We start from the raw sequence: 22,769 nt of genomic DNA, 5'->3' as shown, positions 1-22,769 counted from the left end.
GACGACACAATAATGATATTCTGTGAATTTATAAGTGTGAACCTTTGGATTAGCCCCCAAATGTGTGCATCAACTTGCTCTAAGGGCATGTACAGTATTTAAAACTGTAGCTAGATGCAATTATACAACAGTGTGCATTACAGTATTGTTCTATTGTAAAAGCAACAACATAAGACAGGAAATGTGTGTACCTGTGGTTCCAGTGGACGTATTTACTGCCATTGCCCTTTTCAAAGGAGGTCTGAGAGGTGCCATTTCTGAAGGTAGTCCACATTGTCTCCTTAAACCGGCACCAGGAATCTTGGACCGTGCAGACACAACTGGAAAGATGTAATATAGATGGATCATTTGACTGAGGCTGCGTCTGAAATTCCATACTGGCATACTATTTGGCATGTCAAATTAGTATGAGACTTTTTGCATGTTTGAAAGCTTAGTAGCTACTGTATTCAAAAGGACATGAAATGCAAACTAAATTTGGATAATACTGTAAATGTATATTACAGTATGCAATACTGGCACTAGACTGGTATGAATGTCCCACAATGCAATGTGGTACTTGACTACAACATACCAAAATTCAGCTCAAATACACTTAAATAAGCAATTAAACACATTTCTTTGTTAAAACCGAGGACGTGTCAAACTAGAAACAGTGCTCCTCGGAGCACAGGTCTCCACCAGGTCAGGTGGATTATTGTGGGCCAGCAATGTTTGGAATTCCCCAATCGGAATAGGAAAAATGGGACCGACCGTCTTGATCACATGACTATAGAGATAATTTGTACCAATTTGCGTGATATTTGGATAAAATCTGAAGGAGTAATATAAAATCCCCCCCCCCCCACATTCCCTGTTTGTTTTTATTTTGTAGCAGGGTTTTCACAGCTCTAGTTTGGGTACGTTATGACACCAAAAAAAACTGTTCACAAACTGTACAAGTAGATACCAGACCTACTGCCACGGTCTGTCTAACACTACAATTTTAATGATAGAAAATAAATCTTTATGTGTAAAATTACAACACATTTTGTTTTATAATGCAATTTCCGACTTTGATGTTTTTTTTAACTAATGCTTACCTGTATCTGCACTAGGTGTCATGATAGACCTGGGGATTCCTGTAGCCTGAGAGAGTCAAAGTCAAAGCAAATATAGAGACAAAATCACACATTATTTTACATTCATGCATAAGGGTCATTTTGTTTTTAATCATATATAAAATTGATAATTGTATTTTACGCACCTTCTTGGGGGTAGCAGCGGTATTTCCAGGGGCTTCCTCTTGGGCTCTCCTCCTCATCATAAGTAGGCCAAAGTGAGGTTGCTTTGAATATCCAGGAATCGCTGAGGCTGCGTTGCATTTCAATAACTTTGATGGAGTGCATGAAGGAGGCAGCAGGGGCTTTGCACTGGGGATGGTCAGGAATGTCTTTCGGTTACCAACAACGTTTGTTGGTGGAGCCAACCGAGTGTCTGGTTCATTCAGATTTTTCGGCACTACGGAGGATTTTTCCATCCCTTGTCCACTGATCAACTTGTTTACTTGGGAGCAAGGCATGGGCGTAGATGCTGCGCAAAGCGCCACTTCCCCAAAATCGACAGTTTCATTCAAATAACATGCCCCGTTATTCTGTACAGCCAGGCTTTGATGAGAGAGGCTGTCAGAGAATCCTTCTGGATTTAGTGTACTTGAGTGCGTTTTATCACTACATTCGCTGCTTCCAGATTCAGTAACCGTTACTCCAACAGGCTCGGCATCAAAGGCTGCCTCTACATCAGATCCATCTCTGGCTTCAGAGACCGTCACTATATTAGGTTCAGCTCTGGCTTCAGAGACCATCACTATATTAGGTTCAGCTCTGGCTTCAGAGACCGTCACTATAATAGGTTCAGCTCTGGCTTCCGATACTGCCACTACGACAGGCTCAGCATCAAAGGCTGCCACTACTTCAGATCCAGCTCTGGCTTCAGAGACCGTCACTATATTAGGTTCAACTCTGGCTTCAGATACTGCCGCTACAATAGGCTCAGCATCAAAAGTGTTATGAAAGTGAGCCATTTTTGCATTGTTACACTTTGAGGGGCAAGGTTGGTGGACATCAAATGTGTTGTTTTTAGGGCTAGTGGTCTGGTTAATGATGTTAGCCGGACTGTCCATGTCAAATGTTTTCTGGAGGTTGACATCAAATGTGTAGCTATTAGGGCCAATGATGTTAGACAGACTGTCAACTTCAAAGGTGTTCTGGTTAACAATACTCATACTGCTTTCAAACAAAATATTTGTGCTGCCGAACACACACTGAGATTTAGTTTCAAAGGTACTGCTGAGAGGGGAAGTAAAAGTTTTGTTCTGGAGATCATTGCATGATTCTTCTGGAGCAGACCCATCTTGGTCAACAACAGGGCCAACATCAGTCTCATTTACACCGCTACAAGTTTTAACGTTTGTCGCACCCGTGTATGGTAAAATGGCAGCTACAGGAGAGTTGGGTGCGACACGAATATAAGAAACAGAGCTGGAATTTATTCCGGTCATGAAGGAGCTATCAAATGTACATCCATGTGGCATAATCTCATCCACTATGAAACTCACAGGAGAAGGCATAGTCTCATCCCCTATGAAACGCACAGGAGAAACGGTAGGAGTGCTACTGGAAGCTGTTGCGATAGAACACTGTATAGATGCAATTCCTTCACCATATACAGGGGAGATAGGAACTTCTAAATTACTCCAAGGCCCCATAGATTGAGATGGCAGTCTCCTACCTCTGAAAAATAAGTATTTTGAAACTGGGGTGCAGTTGAGTGGCAAACAGCGGGCCAGTGACTTTGAGATGATTGCACCATCTAGACTTCGGATCCCAGCATCATGGTGTGGAGAGGCGCATTCTGCAATATCTCTTACTTGGCCTGTGAGCTTAGAAGTGCCTTTTAAATCACAGACACAGGATGGAGGAATGTTTTCACGGCCTTTATCCATCATATAAATGCATTCACTTGTTTATGAGACTCTTTCGTATGGATATTCCTGCTCCTTCTGGTCTTTGGCTTCTTCAACAACAGAAAAATAACCTCCAGTCCTCACATTCTCCTGTCTTCATCTGCAGCCTGCGAATGTACATTAAATTATTATTTGCAAAGCCTCAGACGGTTTCTTCTTTACAGATACAATCAAGAAAATCAAGGGCTTCTGTTGCCATGCAAGAAATATCATCATCAGACTTAATTGTATCCTTGTTTATGCCCCACAATGAGAGAGAGATAGTAGCGATTGTAGAAATATCAGACCTTAATTGTCGAATGTTTAAGCATGCTCTAATCATGTATACTTTACTTAAAACTATATATAATATTTTATTAAATAATTGCCACACACACACACACACACACACACACACACACACACACACACACACACACACACACACACACACACACACACACACACACACACACACACACACACACACACACACACACACACACACACACACACACACACACACACACACACACACACACACACACACACACACACACACACACACACACACACACACACACACACACACACACACACACACACACACACACACACACACACACGTGAAGGTTTGGTTCAGGTGCAGTAGCCAACAATATGGGATGTCATTTACAACACGGTTGTCATTAAGTTCTTTTTAGGGTTTTTACTTTAGAAATGCACAGGCACAATTACAGGGTTTGGTCAGTGTGTGATTCTACATGAGAAATAACATAAAACAGACAGACAATCAATACCAACACAGTATTTGGCAAACTTAAACAGTACAAATGTGTCATCAATAATACAGCATAAGTCAACTGTGGAATATACTTCAACCAAACTCCAATAAACATAATAAACCATGAATCTCTACTCACATGTGGTTACAGATGTGCACATTCTCTGGAACCCTGAGCTGTACTGAGCTCATAAACGCTTTAAGTAACACCTGTGCTGACATTTATCAATCAATTAAACACACCTGGTGCTCGTTGGTGATTGACTCATGGGGAGGTCACTGCCCTCTGAGTTACTACTTGAGCCATTTGCTTTGTAGCTAGAACTGAATGAAAACCACGTGTACCAGACTATTACGTGTAGTATTTATACATTGTTGATACTTTTACTTAAGTAAAACATTTTAGTACTTTTTCCACCACTGATGATCACCCTAAACGCCCTCTACTAACACCAACCTGTCCTTAACACATTAACTCATGCCAAACTTAGCCTTAGAATAATAGCCTACTTGGAGTAAATGTAGGCAGCAGGCTATGTATTTATTAATTAACTGTTAAAACAAAATTATTTGGTATTTGGTAAAAAGAAAAAGAAAAGTAAAGCTATAATGAGTGTTTGTTCAGTAAGGGGTCTCGTCTCTTCAGCTCTTTGGTAAACAGGAAAAAAAAAATTCAGGTGGGTCAGACATTTGGTCTGTGTTCCAGTTCCAATACAGTGCGTCTCATTTATTTGGTTGATAACTTCTAATTTCACTTTGATATCTAATTACGTATTATGTATCATGTATGAGTTTTCTCTCCTGATTGGATGAAATTGGTATTCCGACCTGAAAATGATTTTTTTGTTTAAAGGGGTAGTTCACCCCCAAAATGACTTTTTTTCTATTGATTCCTCACCACCTGGAGCCTTGAATTCATGGATTTTTTTTTGTTTTTGTCACATTCCTAAGCCAATAATTTGATTATAATAAATTTTTCCCCATTGATTCCGGTAGGAGACACAAATGCATTTGTGTCTCCTACCGGAATCAATGGGGCTAAATTTATTATAATCAAATAATAAAGGAAGGAATGCGACAAAAACAAAAAAATATCCATGAAATCAAGGCTCCATGGGGTGAGTAATCAATAGGAAAAAAGTCATTTTGGGGGTGAACTACTCCTTTAACCTGAGTGGCTATCTCGTGACAACCTCAGCACCACATAGCATTTATGCAGGGTGATATCGCCATCTACTGATCTAACATGTGAACTGACAGTTTAAACAGCAATTTCAGCAGCCTATATCTGTCATGCGTCTGTTCTATTCTGCCTGCTGAGATAATATAACATTTGTGAATAATACCTGTCCTGTGTTGAGTTCAGGAAGTGACATTTACCTTCTATACTTGCAAATTAATCTTGTTTTTATATTGGCAAGATGAGAGGAAAGTCACACAAATGGCTAAGAGAAAAACAGTTGAGTTCAAAGTCAAATGTATTGATTTATTAAATTCCAGTTCATGACAGGCTGACAGTTGATGGATTAAGGCTGTAATTTTTATTCCTGAGTGAGATAGCCTTTGTGGGTAAATTGCAACTAGGCCAGGCTGTATAACACTACTTTTGTTTCTGAACTGTGAAAGGAAAAATAAAACATACATTACCCCGCGCAAAATCTGCCAACTCTCAAAACATTCTTATGCATTGCGAACATCAGGACAAACCTGATATTCCTATTTTGCACATATACTATAAAAACAGTGAGTTCATTACACAAAATATTTATAGACAGAACTTTACACATTATAAGCATTAAACAAAGAATTGATTGAAAACTACATAATTCATTTTAACACTGTAGGTAGTATTGTCAAGAAATAAACATAAGGTAGGCTATTGCAAATAAATAGTTGTCCTCTCATTCTTTTGCTGTCTTCTTCAATTTATTCTTTAGCTCAGACATCAGTGGATTTCCAAACCTGTTGAAACAGTGCAAAACATTTAAGAACGATTAAGTGCCAAATTAATAAATAAACAAATAATATCATAGTGATATGAATAATTTGGAAAACAGTGTGTCAAACAAAAGTTATACCCTGGCTGTCTTGGGGGCATCCATTTAGGTTTGTGTTCGGCCACGTCTTGCCTAGGAGAGCCATCATTCGAGGGATAGCGAGTGCATTTTCCGGCAGCGGCTGCTGCCGCGGAGCTGCCGCGGAGCTGCCGGCGGCGCCAGCTTTGGGAGTGTGCTGCGTTTGTGTAACGCAGTCCACCGCCGGCAGTCACTGCCGGCAACTGCCGCTCCTCCACCGGCAGTTCCGCGGCAGTTCCACGGCTGCTGCCGCTGCCGGAGAATGCACTCGCTCCTTCTGCATCATTCACTTCTAGCTTTGTCTCAGTCCCTTTCTGTTGAGCAATGGACAAGTACATATATAATTCAATACAAAACATGCCATTGAAATGCTTTCTTCTGCTCCACATGCAAGATGAAATGTTACTGTACCTGTGGGCAGTCTTCTGTGAGATTTTCCTCTCTCGACAAAGTTGTCTTTTTTAAAACAGGGAAACCAGCTCCAAATCCTGAAACACAAAGTGGCATGGGATCATTTATAGATTATGAATTACATTTTGGCACAGCAGAATCAAAGAATTCACACACACACACACACACACACACACACACACACACACACACACACACACACACACACACACACACACACACACACACACACACACACACACACACACACACACACACACACACACACACACACACACACACAGGTAGTTCATGAGCCCTTTCCTACAACTGACTTACCGGGCAGTTTTATTCCAATGCCCAAGCCTGCCATGGGCACACCTGCGAGGCGTTTCATTGGAAGACGTCCAGAGGGTTTTGAAGGAGTGGGTTCCGCAGAGGGCATCTGTAGAAGAGCACGGGGGTCCTTTGGTGGTCTTACATGAGGATTCTTAATGGCAATTCTTGTCTTTTGGGGAGTGAAGTCCAACGTGTTAAACTGCAATGGCAACAGAAATAAAAAACATTATGTTTATTGTGGAAATGCATTCTCTATACATGTATGATTGAAAACATCTGTTCAATAGAGTAATGGTACCTCAAGCTGGTCACCGGGTGTTGGTAGAGGCGTGGCCAGTTCCTCTGCATCGACTGCTGTCCTCAACTCAACAGGTGAAGATGCTGCTTTCCTCCCAGAATGTGCTTTGTCCAGAACATCACGCAGTTGATCCTGGCCTTCTAAACATGTCTTCTTGTGCACATCAGATTCTCTCGAAATCCTTCCCTCCAACAGCACCACTGACTCAGGAGAGCCATCATTCACTTCTTGCTTTGTCTCTGTCTCTTTCTGTTGAGCAATGGACAAGTACATAAATAATTCAATACAAAACATGCCATTGAAATGCTTTCTTCTGCTCCCCATGCAAGATGAAATGTTACTGTACCTGTGGGCAGTCTTCTGTGAGATTTTCCTCTCTCGACACATTTGTCTTTTTTAAAACAGGGAAAGCAGCTCCAAATCCTGAAACACAAAGTGGCACGGGATCATTTATAGATTATGAATTAAATTTTGGCACAGCAGAATCAAAGAATTCACACACACACACACACACACACACACACACACACACACACACACACACACACACACACACACACACACACACACACACACACACACACACACACACACACACACACACACACACACACACACACACACACACACACACACCCACCCACCAGGTAGTTCATGACCCCTTTCCTACAACTGACTTACCAGGCAGTTTTATTCCAATGCCCAAGCCTCCCATGGATACAGCTGTAAGGCCTTTCATTGGAAGACGTCCAGAGGGTTTTGGAGGAGTGGGTTCCGCAGAGGGCATCTGTAGAAGGGCACGGGGGTCCTTTGGTGGTCTTACATAAGGATTCTTAATGGCAATTCTTGTCTTTTGGGGAGTGAAGTCCAACGTGTTAAACTGCAATGGCAACAGAAATAAAAACATTATGTTTATTGTGGAAATGCATTCTCTATACATGTATGATTGAATACATCTGTTCAATAGAGTAATGGTACCTCAAGCTGGTCACCGGGTGTTGGTAGAGGCGTGGCCAGTTCCTCTGCATCGACTGCTGTCCTCAACTCAACAGGTGAAGATGCTGCTTTCCTCCCAGAAAGTGCTTTGTCCAGAACATCACGCAGTTGATCCTGGACTTCTAAACATGTCTTCTTGTGCAAATCAGATTCTCTCGAAATCCTTCCCTCCAACAGCACCACTGGCTCAGGAGAGCCATCATTCACTTCTAGCTTTGTCTCAGTCTCTTTCTGTTGAGCAATGGACAAGTACATATATAATTCAATACAAAACATGACATGGAAAGGGTTTCTGCTCACACGAAAGACCAAAAGTTAATAAAAACCTGAGGACAGTCTTCTGTGCGATTTTCCTCTCTCGACACATTTGTCTTTTTTAAAACAGGGAAACCAGCTCCAAATCCTGAAACACAAAGTGGCACGGGATCATTTATAGATTATGAATTACATTTTTGGCACAGCAGAATCAAAGAATTCACTCACTCTCACACACACACACACACACACACACACACACACACACACACACACACACACACACACACACACACACACACACACACACACACACACACACACACACACACACACACACACACACACACAGTTCATGACCCCTTTCCTACAACTGACTTACCGGGCAGTTTTATTCCAATGCCCAAGCCTCCCATGGATACAGCTGTAAGGCCTTTCATAGGAAGACGTCCAGAGGGTTTCGGAGGAGTGGGTTCCGCAGAGGGCATCTGTAGAAGAGCACGGGGGTCCTTTGGTGGTCTTACATGACGATTCTTAATGGCAATTCTTGTCTTTTGGGGAGTGAAGTCCAACGTGTTAAACTGCAATGGCAACAGAAATAAAAACATGTTTATTGTGGAAATGCATTCTCTATACATGTATGATTGATTGAAAACATCTGTTTAATAGAGTAATGGTACCTCAAGCTGGTCACCGGGTGTTGGTAGAGGCGTGGCCAGTTCCTCTGCATCGTCTGCTGTGCTCAACTCAACAGGTGAAGATGCTGCTTTCCTCCCAGAATGTGCTTTGTCCAGAACATCACACAGTTGATCCTGGCCTTCTAAACATGTCTTCTTGTGCAAATCAGATTCTGTCAAAATCCTTCCCTCTAACACCACTAATGGCTCACTTCTTTGGCCAAGAACCTCAGACTCTGCTTCCTGTGATTTGTATGGTTTTCCTGAATTAACCTCTTTCATTTCGTCTGTAATGCTCAGCGCAATTGCCCCAAAAAGTTTGTCTTCAGTGTTTACAGCCTCACCTTGAAAAAGAGCACATGTCGTCTGTGGTTTCTCCTCCATTCCTTTAGATATCTCACAGTTAGTTTTCTCTTGTAGGTCAGAGTCTGATATCTCGGGATCAATAACCTGTAGTCCCGTTTCGGTCCCCATAAGTTCGACAATGTCCGTCTCTCTGTGTTCTTGAGATTGATATGACAATTCATCCTCCCTGGCCTCAGACAAAACAGTTGTTGCATCATATGTATTATTTAGAAATCCAGTATGCATGTGTATTGCATGTGTGGATGGGTCCTCTTGAACACATGAGTCTTGTGTCTCATCAGCTCCCTTCATATCTCCATCCTCAATTTCAGATGATTTGACAGACAGAGCAGAGAAGCCAAATTCTGACATGCTGTCTGCTGTCTCATGTATGGCTTGAAATACTTCAGCACCACTTAATTTCAGTATTGCAGTCTCATTTTCTGCTGAGGCCCCTTCACATGGGAATTGTCCAACAGCCGTGTATCCTGACTCTACCAGTGGTGAAGTCTCCAATATTTCTGTCTCACCCCCTAATGCAAGTTCAGTCTCCGGTTCCTCATTGTTTATTGACACCCGTTGTGGCTCTTTCTCTGTGAGTTTTGACATCTCTTCATCCGGTCCTGATCCTGTCTCTTCATCGTCTGTTTCTTCTGGTTCCCTCTTAGTTGGTTTTCTTATCATTTGGGGTTCTGTGTTATCTGTATCCTTACATAATACAGTCTCTATCCACATGTCAAGTATTTCATCATCTGTCTCATGTGGCCCACCCATTCCTCTCACATCTTCTCCCACTAACTCTGTCACTTTGTCAGCTTTTCCATGTCTTGTAATTTCTGTTTCCTTTGATGTTATAAGTTCTGGTTCTGACTTAATGTCCAAAGATTCATTATAGAATCCAACAGCCATGGCCTTTTCCATTCGAGTGCAATGTTGTTTGTTAAACATTTCATGGTTTATTTCTATTGACTCAAGCAGTTGCTTTGTGTTAATATCTATGTCTGTTTCAAACAAAGCATTTTCCTCACCATCTGTTGTCTTTGATGTAGTTGTTGTTTCCATTTTTTGCAGATTTATAATTTCAGAGGAATTTTCTTTTTCCGCTGTTGTCTTCTTAATTCCAGGGCCTGCAATTTCTTGCATATTTAACCCCGCATCTTGTACATCCATTGCCATAAACTGTACCTCCTCATTTAATATAGGCCAAGTTGCACTTGGTTGCTCCATCATTCTAGTTTCAACATTGCTCTCTGCTAGACTAATGGTCTGGCTGATATTCTCCTCTAACACTGTGGGATCAATTGGTTCATAACCAAATCCTGTCACTTTCACCTTATTTAATTCAGCTTCAGGGAATTCCATCGTTTCCGCTGATAAGTCATCCACATTCTCTTCTATTGTCGTATTATTTTGTGTGTCCATGACAGGTCCATTTTTTATGTCTGGTTCATTGTTTATTTCAGCCAGCAGCTCCGCAGTCTGAGCTGACGGTTCTGCGTCTGTCCCTCGAGTCTCATCTTGTGAGCTGGCATCTGTCTCAGACACACGCTCTGAATGTCTGGCCCCGGTCGTCAGTGATGCATCCACTGGTCCGAACTCAGCTGTAGATATGTATGCTGATACTTGAGCTGGTGTTTCATCCATTGGTTCAGTGGATGGTTCCTCCTTTCCCCTTGGCAGTTCAGTATCTGTGAGGCACAGTGTCCCAGTATGCCCCTCTGCAACCATGTCAAACATGTTCTCAATTTGCAGAGCGTTTTCCAGTTTGGAGCCCTGTTCTTCTCCGTGTATAAATAAATGTCCAGCCTCACCGCTACCAACAGTTTTTATGAAGCTTTCTAAGTCTTTGCTTCCCACCTCTTCTGGTAACTGGGTGGACTGAATTTCTTCATAATCCCCTACTTCCAGGATCCTTTGTGTTGTATCCTCATATAGCTCATGCCTATTGTTGTCATACTGAGGAACTCCCTCTTGAGTTTCCTCACATACTACACTGTTTAGCTTCAGAGGCACAACAACAAGCCTGTCAGATATCTCTGGGGAGGTACTTCGGAGCACTCCCATTATTTCCCCTCCATTGTTGCTTTCAGTTTTTACTGCAAGTGCAGATTCATTTTTATTTATTATGTCTTCCTCTGAATTTGAGACATTTTCTTCTGGTCTAGTCTTCTCCTCATCACCTGGGAAATGTAGGTCTGTCAAATGTGCTTTCCCGTCAGTCACTGTCAGGTGGCCGATTCCTGACAGCTCTGTACTTTGGTTTTCCACAGCAACGGTTGTTTGAGTTACCGTTCCCTGCAGCAGAGCTGCAACAGCATATTGGTTCCCACCTTCATATTGAGCTCTATTAAGTTGTGTTTCCATGTTCTCTGTCATGGGCTCACTGACTTGAATATGTTCAGTTCTCATGTCATCTTCTGTACTGCTCTCTGCGTCAAAGCGGCAATCTAATATACTGCCCTTTGTAATTTCTTTCCCCTTGTCATCAATTTGTGAGTCAATCTCAACACACTGCTCCCTCTCTACTTCTATGCTCCCGTCCTCTGTCGTGTTCAGGTCATTTGCATCCTTGTTTTCAGTTTTTAGAAGCGTTTCATCCATCACTTGTGCACCAACAGTTATGTCATGACCTGATGCAGCTGCTCTCTTGTTGTAGGTCATTTGTAGTTGAGTGTCTTGGGCAACCTCTGAAGCAGTAACATCGCTGTTCTCATCACATATTTCTTCACAGAGAAGCATTGCTTCCTGGACGTCTGCCCCACCGTGCTCCACCAAGCCCTCATCGGATGTGAGGTCGTTTTCATCCTCAGAGTCTGACAAAGTGCTGGCCTGCTCTGACATGCTTGTATATCTCTCTGTTTCTTTTCTCATAGCCGTTTCATGTTCCATTCCTGTACCTTCCTCTTCCTCCTGTCTCAACAGTGCCACGTCCTCTCTGTAAATGTTACTGTCCTTCTCTGGACTCACTGACATGTACAACTGGCCTGAGTTTTCTTCTGACCCTGAGCGAAGGACAGTACATACATCTTTCAAACTTTGTGTTTCGTCTTCAAAGAGAACTTCCTCTCCCTCATTCCCATCCTTCACCTGGATATCTACATTTTGCCTTTCATCATGTGCCATCATCGCGCCAATCTCCTCCTCAAGGCCAATATTTCTGTTAGTTTCCTCCATGTTGTCACTCAACGTCACATGTGTAAGATTTTCAGTTCTTTCCCCTCCATTGTTGCTTTCATTTTTTACTGCAATTGGTGTAACTGCAGATTCCTTTTTATGTACTATATCTTCCTCTGAACTTGAGACCTTATCTTCATCTGGTCTGGGCTTCTCCTCATCAACTGGAATGTTTATCTCTGTCAACTGGGCTTTCCCGTCAGTCACTGTCAGGTGGTCGATGTGCTCAGACATTACTGAAGGCTCCATGCTTTGGTTTTCCACAGCAACATTTTCAGTTGTTTGAGTTACCATTCCCAGCAGAGCTGCGATACAGTCTTGATTTCCACCTTCATACTGAGCTCTATTAAGTTGTATTTCCATGTTCTCTGTGACGGGCTCACTGACTTGAATATGTTCTGTGCCCATGTCATCTTCTACAATGACCTCTGCTTCAAAGCCAAAATCTAATATATTGCTCTTCGTCATTTCTTTCTCCTTGTCATCAATTTGTGCTTTAATCTCAACATCCTGCTCCCTCTCTACTGCTATGCTCCCGTCCTCTGTCGCGTTCAGGTCATTTGCGTCATTGTTTTCAGTTTTTTGAAGCCTCTCACCCATCATATGCACTTGTACACCAACAGTTATGTCATGACCTGATGCAGCTGCTCTCTTGTTGTAGGTCATTTGTAGTTGAGTGTCTTGAGCAGCCTCTGAAGCAGTAACATCGCTGTTCTCATCAAATATTTCTTCACGGAGAAGCATTGTTTTCTGGACGTCTGCCCTGCCGTGCTCCACCAATTCCTCGTCAGATGTGAGGTCGTTTTCATCCTCAGAGTCTGACAAAGTGCTGGCCTGCTCTGACACGCTTGTACCTCTCTCTGTGTCTTTTCTCATATCCGCTTCATGTTCCATTCCTCTACCTTCCTCTTCCTCCTGTCTCAACAGTGCCACGTCCTCTCTGTAAATATTACCGTCATTCTCTGGACTCACTGACATGTACAACTGGCCTGAGTTTTCTTCTGATCCTGAGCGAAGGACAGTACATACATCTTTCAAACTTTGTGTTTCCTCTTCAAAGAGCACTTCCTCTCCCTCATTCCCATCCTTCACCTGGATATCTACATTTTGCCTTTCATCATGTGCCATCATCGCACCAATCTCCTCCTCAAGGCCAATATTTCTATTAGTTTCCTCCATGTTGTCACTCAACATCACATGTGTAAGATTTCCAGGTCCTTCACCTCCATTGTTGCTTTCATTTTTTACTGCAATTGGTGTAACTGCAGATTCTTTTGTATGTACTATATCCTCCTCTGAACTTGAGACCTTATCTTCATCTGGTCTGGGCTTCTCCTCATCAACTGGAATGTTTATCTCTGTCAGCTGGCCTTTCCCGTCAGTCACTGTCAGGTGGTCGATGTGCTCAAACATTACTGAAGGCTCCATGCTTTGGTTTTCCACAGCAACATTTTCAGTTGTTTGAGTTACCGTTCCCAGCAGAGCTGCGATACAGTCTTGATTTCCACTTTCATACTGAGCTCTATTAAGTTGTATTTCCATGTTCTCTGTGACGGGCTTACTGACTTGAATATGTTCAGTGCCCATGTCATCTTTTGCAATGACCTCTGCTTCAAAGCCAAAATCTAATATATTGCTCTTTGTCATTTCTTTCTCCTTGTCATCAATTTGTGCTTTAATATCAACATCCTGCTCCCTCTCTACTGCTATGCTCCCGTCCTCTGTCGCGTTCAGGTAATTTGCATCATTGTTTTCAGTTTTTTTAAGCCTCTCACCCATCATCTGCACTTGTACACCAACAGTTAAGTCATGATCTGATGCAGATACTCTCTTGTTGTAGGTCATTTGAGTGTCTTGAGCAACCTCTGAAGCAGTAACATCGCTGTTCTCATCAAATATTTCTTCACAGAGAAGCATTGTTCTCTGGACGTCTGCCCTGCCGTGCTCCACCAATTCCTCATCAGATGTGAGGTCGTTTTCATCCTCAGAGTCTGACAAAGTGCTGGCCTGCTCTGACACGCTTGTACCTCTCTCTGTGTCTTTTATCATATCCGCTTCATGTTCCATTCCTCTACCTTCCTCTTCCTCCTGTCTCAACAGTGCCACGTCCTCTCTGTAAATATTACCGTCATTCTCTGGACTCACTGACATGTACAACTGGCCTGAGTTTTCTTCTGACCCTGAGCGAAGGACAGTACATGCATCTTTCAAACTTTGTGTTTCCTCTTCAAAGAGCACTTCCTCTCCCTCATTCCCATCCTTCACCTGGACATCTACATTTTGTCTTTCATCATGTGCCATCATCGTGCCAATCTCCTCCTCAAGGCCACTATTTCTGTTAGTTTCCTCCATGTTGTCACTCAATGTCACATGTGTAAGATTTCCAGTTCCTTCACCTCCATTGTTGCTTTCATTTGTTACCGCAATTGGTGTAAATGCAGATTCTTTTGTATGTACTATGTCTTCCTCTGAACTTGAGACCTTATCTTCATCTGGTCTGGTCTTCTCCTCATCAACTGGAATGTTTATCTCTGTCAACTGGGCTTTCCCGTCAGTCACTGCCAGGTGGTCGATGTGCTCAGACATTACTGAAGGCTCCATGCTTTGGTTTTCCACAGCAACATTTTCAGTTGTTTGAGTTACCGTTCCCAGCAGAGCTGTGATACAGTCTTGATTTCCACCTTCATACTGAGCTCTATTAAGTTGTATTTCCATGTTCTCTGTGACGGACTCACTGACTTGAATATGTTCTGTGCCCATGTCATCTTCTGCAATGACCTCTGCTTCAAAGCCAAAATCTAATATATTGCTCTTTGTCATTTCTTTCTCCTTGTCATCAATTTGTGCTTTAATCTCAACATCCTGCTCCCTCTCTACTGCTATGCTCCCGTCCTCTGTCGCGTTCAGGTCATTTGCATCATTGTTTTCAGTTTTTTGAAGCCTCTCACCCATCATCTGCACTTGTACACCAACAGTTAGGTCATGATCTGATGCAGCTGCTCTCTTGTTGTAGGTCATTTGTGGTTGAGTGCCTTGAGCAGCCTCTGAAGCAGTAACATCGCTGTTCTCATATAATATTTCTTCACAGAGGAGCATTGCTTCCTGGACGTCTGCCCTGCCGTGCTCCACCAATTCCTCGTCAGATGTGAGGTCGTTTTCATCCTCAGAGTCTGACAAAGTGCTAGCCTGCTCTGACACGCTTGTACCTCTCTCTGTGTCCTTTCTCATATCCGCTTCATGTTCCATTACTCTACCTTCCTCTTCCTCCTGTCTCAACAGTGCCACGTCTTCTCTGTAAATGTTACTGTTCTTCTCTGGACTCACTGACATGTACAACTGGCATGAGTTTTCTTCTGACCCTGAGCGAAGGACAGTACATGCATCTTTCAAACGTTGTGTTTCCTCTTCAAAGAGCACTTCCTCTCCCTCATTCCCATCCTTCACCTCGATATCTAAATTTTGCCTTTCATCATGTGCCATCATCGCACCAATCTCCTCCTCAAGACCAATATTTCTGCTAGTTTCCTCTATGTTGTCACTCAATGTCACATGTGTAAGATTTCCAGTTCTTTCACCTCCATTGTTGCTTTCAATTTTTACTTCAATGGGTGCAGTTTCTTTTTTATTTACTATGTCTGCCTCTGAACTTGAGACCTTATCTTCATCTGGTCTGGGCTTCTCCTCATCAACTGGAATGTGTATCTCTGTCAACTGGGCTTTCCCATCAGTCACTGTCAGGTGGTCGATGTGCTCAGATATTACTGAAGGCTCCATGCTTTGGTTTTCCACAGCAACATTTTCAGTTGTTTGAGTTACCGTTCCCAGCAGAGCTGTGATACAGTCTTGATTTCCATCTTCAAACTGAGCTCTATTAAGTTGCATTTCCATGTTCTCTGTGATGGGCTCACTGACTTGAATGTGTTTAGTTCCAATATCCTCTTCTGCATTGCCCTCTGCTTCAAAGCCACAATCTAATATATTGCTCTTTGTAATTTCTTTCTCCTTGTCATCAATTTGTGCTTTAATCTCAACATCCTGCTCCCTCTCTACTGCTATGCTCCCGTCCTCTGTCGCGTTCAGGTCATTTGCATCATTTTCAGTTTTCAGAAGTGTCTCACCCGTCACTTGTGCGGCAACAGTGTGTTGTGTCATGTCATGATCTGACACTGCTCTCTTGTTGTAGTAGGTCATTTTTTGTTGAGCGTCTTGAGCAACCTCTGAAGCAGTAACATCGCTGTTCTCATCTAATATTTCTTCACAGAGAAGCATTGCTTCCTGTGCATCTCTCCCGCTGTGCTCCACCAAGCCCTCATCAGATATGAGGTTGTTTTCATCCTCAGAGTCTGACAAAGTGCTGGCCTGCTCTGACACGCTTGTACCTCTCTCTGTGTCTTTTCTCATATCCGCTTCATGTTCCATTCCTCTACCTTCCTCTTCCTCCTGTCTCAACAGTGCCACGTCCTCTCTGTAAATGTTACTGTCCTTCTCTGGACTCACTGACATGTACAACTGGCCTGAGTTTTCTTCTGACCCTGAGCGAAGGACAGTACATGCATCTTTCAAACTTTGTGTTTCCTCTTCAAAGAGCACTTCCTCTCCCTCATTCCCATCCTTCACCTGGATATCTACATTTTGCCTTTCATCATGTGCCATCATCGCGCCAATCTCCTCCTCAAGGCCAATATTTCTGTTAGTTTCCTCCATGTTGTCACTCAACGTCACATGTGTAAGATTTCCAGTTCCTTCACCTCCATTGTTGCTTTCATTTTTTACCGCAATTGGTGTAACTGCAGATTCCTTTTTATGTACTATATCTTCCTCTGAACTTGAGACCTTATCTTCATCTGGTCTGGTCTTCTCCTCATCAAAAGGAATGTTTATCTCTGTCAACTGGGCGTTCCCGTCAGTCACTGTCAGGTGGTCGATGTGCTCAAACATTACTGAAGGCTCCATGCTTTGGTTTTCCACAGCAACATTTTTAGTTGTTTGAGTTACCTTTCCCAGCAGAGCTGCGATACAGTCTTGATTTCCACCTTCATACTGAGCTCTATTAAGTTGTATTTCCATGTTCTCTGTGACGGGCTCACTGACTTGAATATGGTCAGTGCCCATGTCATCTTTTGCAATGACCTCTGCTTCAAAGCCAAAAGCTAATATATTGCTCTTTGTTATTTCTTTCTCCTTGTCATCAATTTGTGCTTTAATCTCAACATCCTGCTCCCTCTCTACTGCTATGCTCCCGTCCTCTGTCGCGTTCAGGTAATTTGCATCCTTGTTTTCTGTTTTTTGAAGCCTCTCACCCATCACCTGCACTTGTACACCAACAGCTATGTCATGATCTGATGCAGATACTCTCTTGTTGTAGGTCATTTGAGTGTCTTGAGCAACCTCTGAAGCAGTAACATCGCTGTTCTCATCAAATATTTCTTCACAGAGAAGCATTGTTCTCTGGACGTCTGCTCTGCCGTGCTCCACCAATTCCTCATCAGATGTGAGGTTGTTTTCATCCTCAGAGTCTGACAAAGTGCTGGCCTGCTCTGACACGCTTGTACCTCTCTCTGTGTCTTTTCTCATATCCGTTTCATGTTCCATTCCTGTACCTTCCTCTTCCTCCTGTCTCAACAGTGCCACGTCCTCTCTGTAAATATTACCGTCCTTCTCTGGACTCACTGACATGTACAACTGGCCTGAGTTTTCTTCTAACCCTGAGCGAAGGACAGTACATGCATCTTTCAAACTTTGTGTTTCCTCTTCAAAGAGCACTTCCTCTCCCTCATTCCCATCCTTCACCTGGACATCTACATTTTGCCTTTCATCATGTGCCATCATCGCGCCAATCTCCTCCTCAAGGCCAATATTTCTGTTTGTTTCCTCCATGTTGTCACTCAACGTCACATGTGTAAGATTTCCAGTTATTTCCCCTCCATTGTTGCTTTCATTTTTTACTGCAATTGGTGTAAATGCAGATTTATTTTTATGTACTATATCTTCCTCTGAACTTGAGACCTTATCTTCATCTGGTCTGGTCTTCTCCTCATCAAAAGGAATGTTTATCTCTGTCAACTGGGCGTTCCCGTCAGTCACTGTCAGGTGGTCGATGTGCTCAAACATTACTGAAGGCTCCATGCTTTGGTTTTCCACAGCAACATTTTCAGTTGTTTGAGTTACCGTTCCCAGCAGAGCTGCGATACAGTCTTGATTTCCACCTTCATACTTAGCTCTCTTAAGTTGTATTTCCATGTTCTCTGTGACGGGCTCACTGACTTGAATATGTTCTGTGCCCATGTCATCTTCTGCAATGACCTCTGCTTCAAAGCCAAAATCTAATATATTGCTCTTTGTCATTTCTTTCCCCTTGTCATCAATTTGGGATTTAATCTCAACATCCTTCTCCCTCTCTACTGCTATGCTCCCGTCCTCTGTCACTTCCAGGTCATTTGCATCATTTTCAGTTTTTAGAAGTGTCTCACCCATCACTTGTGCGGCAACAGTTATGTCATGATCTGACTCAGCTCTCTTGTTGTAGGTCATTTTTAGTTGAGCGTCTTGAGCAGCCTCTGAAGCAGTAACATCGCTGTTCTCATCACATATTTCTTCACAGACGAGCACTGCTTCCTGGACGTCTGCCCCATCGTGCTCCACTAAGTCCTCATCAGATGTGAGGTCGTTTTCATCCTCAGAGTCTGACAAAGTGCTGGCCTGCTCTGACACACTTGTATGTCTCTCTGTTTCCTTTCTGACAACTGCTTCATGTTCCATTCGGTTACCTTCCTCTTCCTCCAGTCTCACCAATGCCACATCCTCCCTGTAAATGTTATCGTCCTGACTCACTGACGTATACAACTGGCCTGAGTTGTCTTCTGACCCCGAGCGATGGACAGTGCATGCATCTTTCAAACTTTGTGCTTCGTCTTCAGTGAGCACTTCCTCTCCCTCATTCCCATCCTTCACCTGGACATTTCTAAAAGTTTCATCTACTTTCTGCCCTTCATCATTTGCCATTATCTCGCCAATCTCCTCCTCAAGACCACTATTTCTTTTACTTTCCTCCATGTCGTCACTCAACGTTACATGTGTAAGATTTCCAGTTATTTCCCCTCCATTGTTGCTTTCAATTTTTACTTCAATGGGTGCAGTTTCATTTTTATTTACCTTTCCTTCATCTGGTCTGGTCTTTTCCTCATCAACTGGAATGTTTATCCCTGTCAACTGGGCTTTCCCATCAGTTACTGTCAGATGGTCGATGTGCTCAGATTTTCCTGAAAGCTCTGTATTTTTGTTTTCCACAGCACCTGTTGTTTGTAGTTGAGCATCTTGAGCAACCTCTGAAGCAGTAACATCGCTGTTCTCATGTAATATTTCTTCACAGAGGAGCACTGCTTCCTCGACCCCTGCTCCGCCGTGCTCCACCGATCCCTCGTCAGATGTGAGGTCGTTTTCATCCTCTGAGTCGGACAAAGCGCTGGCCTGCTCTGACACACTTGTATGTCTCTCTGTTTCTTTTCTCATATCCGCTTCATGTTCCATTCCTCTACCTTCCTCTTGTCTCGCCAATGCCAAGTCCTCTCTGTAAATGCTACTGTCCTTCTCCGGACTCACTGATGTACACAATTGGCCTGCGTAATCTTCGGACCCTGAGCAACGTGCAGTACATGCATCTTTCAAATCTTGTGGTTCGTCTTCAATGAGGACTTCCTCTCCCTCGTTCCAATCTTTCACCTGGACATTTCTCAAGGTTTCATCTACATTCTGCCTTTCTTCGTGTGCCATTATCCCACCAATTTCCTCAAGACCACTATTTCTGTTAGTTTCCTCCATGTTGTCACTCAACGTCTCATGTGTAAGATTTGAAGATCCAAAATAATCAAGTTCTTCATTCTCATCAGTTTTGAGAGTCCTGGTCACTTTTACAATTAAGTGCTGTTTGCCATCATTCTCTACTTCCTCTTCTTCTGTTGCCATCTCTTTGGCAACATGCGGTCCAGTGTCTGCAATCTGTTCCTCTATCTCACCCTCATCATTTTCTAATGTGTGTCCATCGCTCCCTCTAGTGAACTGCACTGTGTATTGTACATTTTCTTTGGCTGGCCCTAAGCCATTTTTGCTGTCACACTCTTCCCAGGTAACAGTTGACTGAGGTCTGTTCTCCACAGAGCTGGTTGTAGGATCTGTCCGTGTCTCCTCTGCTCCCTCAACTCTGACATTACTCTCTTCAGGCTCCTGGCCATCATTATCAATAACTTGTGGCCTCAAGAACCTTCCCACAGCTTCTGCTACGTAGTACTGTGTGTGTGTGTGTGTGTGTGTGTGTGTGTGTGTGTGAGAGAGAGAGAGAGAGAGAGAGAGAGAGAGAGAGAGAGAGAGAGAGAGAGAGAGAGAGAGAGAGAGAGAGAGAGAGAGAGAGAGAGAGAGAGAGAGAGAGAGAGAGAGAGAGAGAGAGAGAGAGAGAGAGGGGGGGGGCGGGGTGAGAGAGAGAGAGAGAGAGAGAGAGAGAGAGAGAGGGAGGGGGAGGAATAAAACAGTTATTTTACATCCTGCATAATGTTAAATGATCATGACACACGTCACACATGGCAGTAATACCAGATACAGGATAGGTGGGCACTATAGGGACATCTGGGAACCTCTATGTAAAATTGGCTATTTTGTCCAAAATGCAAATAAATTAAATATTAGAAAAATGGTCTTAAGTAATGTAAAGTAAACATGATGTGAACACGCACATCATTATCAGACTTAAATGTATCCTTCAACTTCTTTTTTATGCCCCAAAATGACTGGGTATACAGGTTTTGTAGCAATTTGTAGAAATTGTACTTTATTTTTTAACATAAAAAAATAGCCAATTTAACACCGAGGTGCCCATTCTCCCTTGGTGCCCACATATCCTGTTACCGTAATACCCCATGAAGTAATAGACTATCCCATGAAAAACTAAGTTAATGTAAAAACTCACCCAAACCGACCAGACCGTTCCCCCAGCTCTAGCAAACGGACTCGGAGGAGAGGGGTCCAATGGGTCCATCTTTCACTTGGATACTCTTGATGCAATACCTTTGGTGCAGCAGTCTTATTAATTAGATGTGTTGATTTGCATAATTGCATGAATAAACAATACCCTAACAAGGAAGTGCAACGACGTTTGAAGTAAACGTTCCAGTTGTGTGAACTGTCATGGTGCAATGTCCGGTATACATGTGTATATTCAATATGAGGAAGAATGATCAGCTGCAGCACAGCTGAGCTGCAGCTCTAGCAAACTTGCGGTGGGTGTGGTGGTCGTTACTTTCACCCAGTCAGGCCAGGAAGTTGTCATTGTTTGCAGTGGTGTAAAGTAACTAAGTACACTCAAGTACTGTACTTAGGTACACTTTTGAGGTATTTTTCACTTTACTGGAGTATTTCCAATTTTCTGTACTTTTACTTCTACTCCACTACATCTCAGAGGCAAATATTATACTTTTACTCCACTATAATTATTTGAAAACTTTAGCAACTTTGTTGATTTTTATTATACAAAACATACATTAACCCTATAAACATTTTGGCCATTTGAAAATAGCCGATCTACAAGCTCACAATGCCTCACCATGCAAGGCACTGTGAGCTTGTAGATCTGCTATTTTCAACAACAAAATTATACATTTTATACATTTGAAAACTTGTGAAATGGGGATATTCTGCAAAATGAGCACTTTCTACTTTTGGTACTTTAAGTAAATTTTCATATCAATACTTTTGTACTTTTACTCAAGTAAATTTTTTATACCGGACTTCTACTTGTAACAGAGTATTTATACCCTGCAGTATTGATACTTTTACGAGTAGCCTACTTTTTCCACCACTGATTGTTTGTTTTCTTGTTTTAGCTTTTTTATTTTAAGCTTGCGACCCGAAATTAAGCATTATAGATAGGCCATGTCACATCAATTTTCTAAATGCGAAGAATATAGCCAGGCCTACAGATATTTTCGGGTTCAAGAATAATAATAAAAAAGAAAAACAAAAAAAAACGAGAAAAAAATCCATTGGACATATCCTATCTGATAATATTTAATGTACATAAATCAATATAGCCTAAGCCTACAACTTAACACTTTATCTGCAATCAGACAGCGGTTTCATGGGTTTTAGCTTACTTATTAAAGGTGTGAATTTTGGACTTCCCTCACTAAAAACCTGTTTTCATTACATACAAATGAAGATTTCTATTGAGTTTAATAGAAATGCCTATAATTGTCTTTCAAATACAGATGTAGATAATCCATAGACTATATCTCTTCAAGTTGAATTGTATAATCAAAGTCACATAAAATGTGAAATGAATGTGAATTAAGAAAAAAACAACTGAACAACTTAAAAGTAAAAACCATAAACCATTACAAACATTATTTTAAAACTCATAAAAGGGGAAATCCCACGTAAAAAATTAATCAATATTTTATTTCAAAAT

At 42.3% G+C, this 22,769-nt stretch overlaps 1 protein-coding gene across 3 annotated transcripts; it reads right to left on the bottom strand.

Moving 5' to 3' along the window:
• Window positions 1–4,930: 4,930 nt before the first annotated feature.
• LOC308104450 (uncharacterized protein) lies at window positions 4,931–21,572 on the bottom strand. Of its 3 annotated transcripts, XM_080454861.1 has the most exons (13): window positions 21,273–21,572; window positions 8,801–20,599; window positions 8,503–8,701; window positions 8,192–8,268; window positions 7,848–8,096; window positions 7,551–7,749; window positions 7,216–7,292; window positions 6,870–7,118; window positions 6,572–6,770; window positions 6,254–6,330; window positions 6,131–6,156; window positions 5,846–5,914; window positions 4,931–5,729 (listed from the first exon to the last, which is right to left on the bottom strand). In XM_080454861.1, the coding sequence occupies exons 1-13, from the start codon at window positions 21,339–21,341 to the stop codon at window positions 5,669–5,671; spliced, it is 13,350 nt and encodes a 4,449-aa protein (XP_080310987.1). In that variant the 5' UTR covers window positions 21,342–21,572; the 3' UTR covers window positions 4,931–5,668. The 3 variants fall into 3 exon arrangements, with proteins under 3 accessions (XP_080310987.1, XP_080310986.1, XP_080310988.1); XM_080454860.1 differs by having other exon boundaries at window positions 5,846–6,156; XM_080454862.1 differs by lacking the exons at window positions 6,131–6,156; window positions 6,254–6,330; window positions 6,572–6,770 and having other exon boundaries at window positions 5,846–5,896; window positions 7,075–7,118.
• Window positions 21,573–22,769: the final 1,197 nt, after the last annotated feature.

The sequence above is a fragment of the Gymnoscopelus braueri genome (genome assembly GCF_963280865.1).
Source record: "Gymnoscopelus braueri genome assembly, chromosome: 17".
NCBI lineage: Eukaryota > Metazoa > Chordata > Actinopteri > Myctophiformes > Myctophidae > Gymnoscopelus > Gymnoscopelus braueri.
The sequence above is the reverse complement of the archived record's forward strand: the minus strand, read 5'-3'. Positions and strand labels throughout refer to the sequence as shown.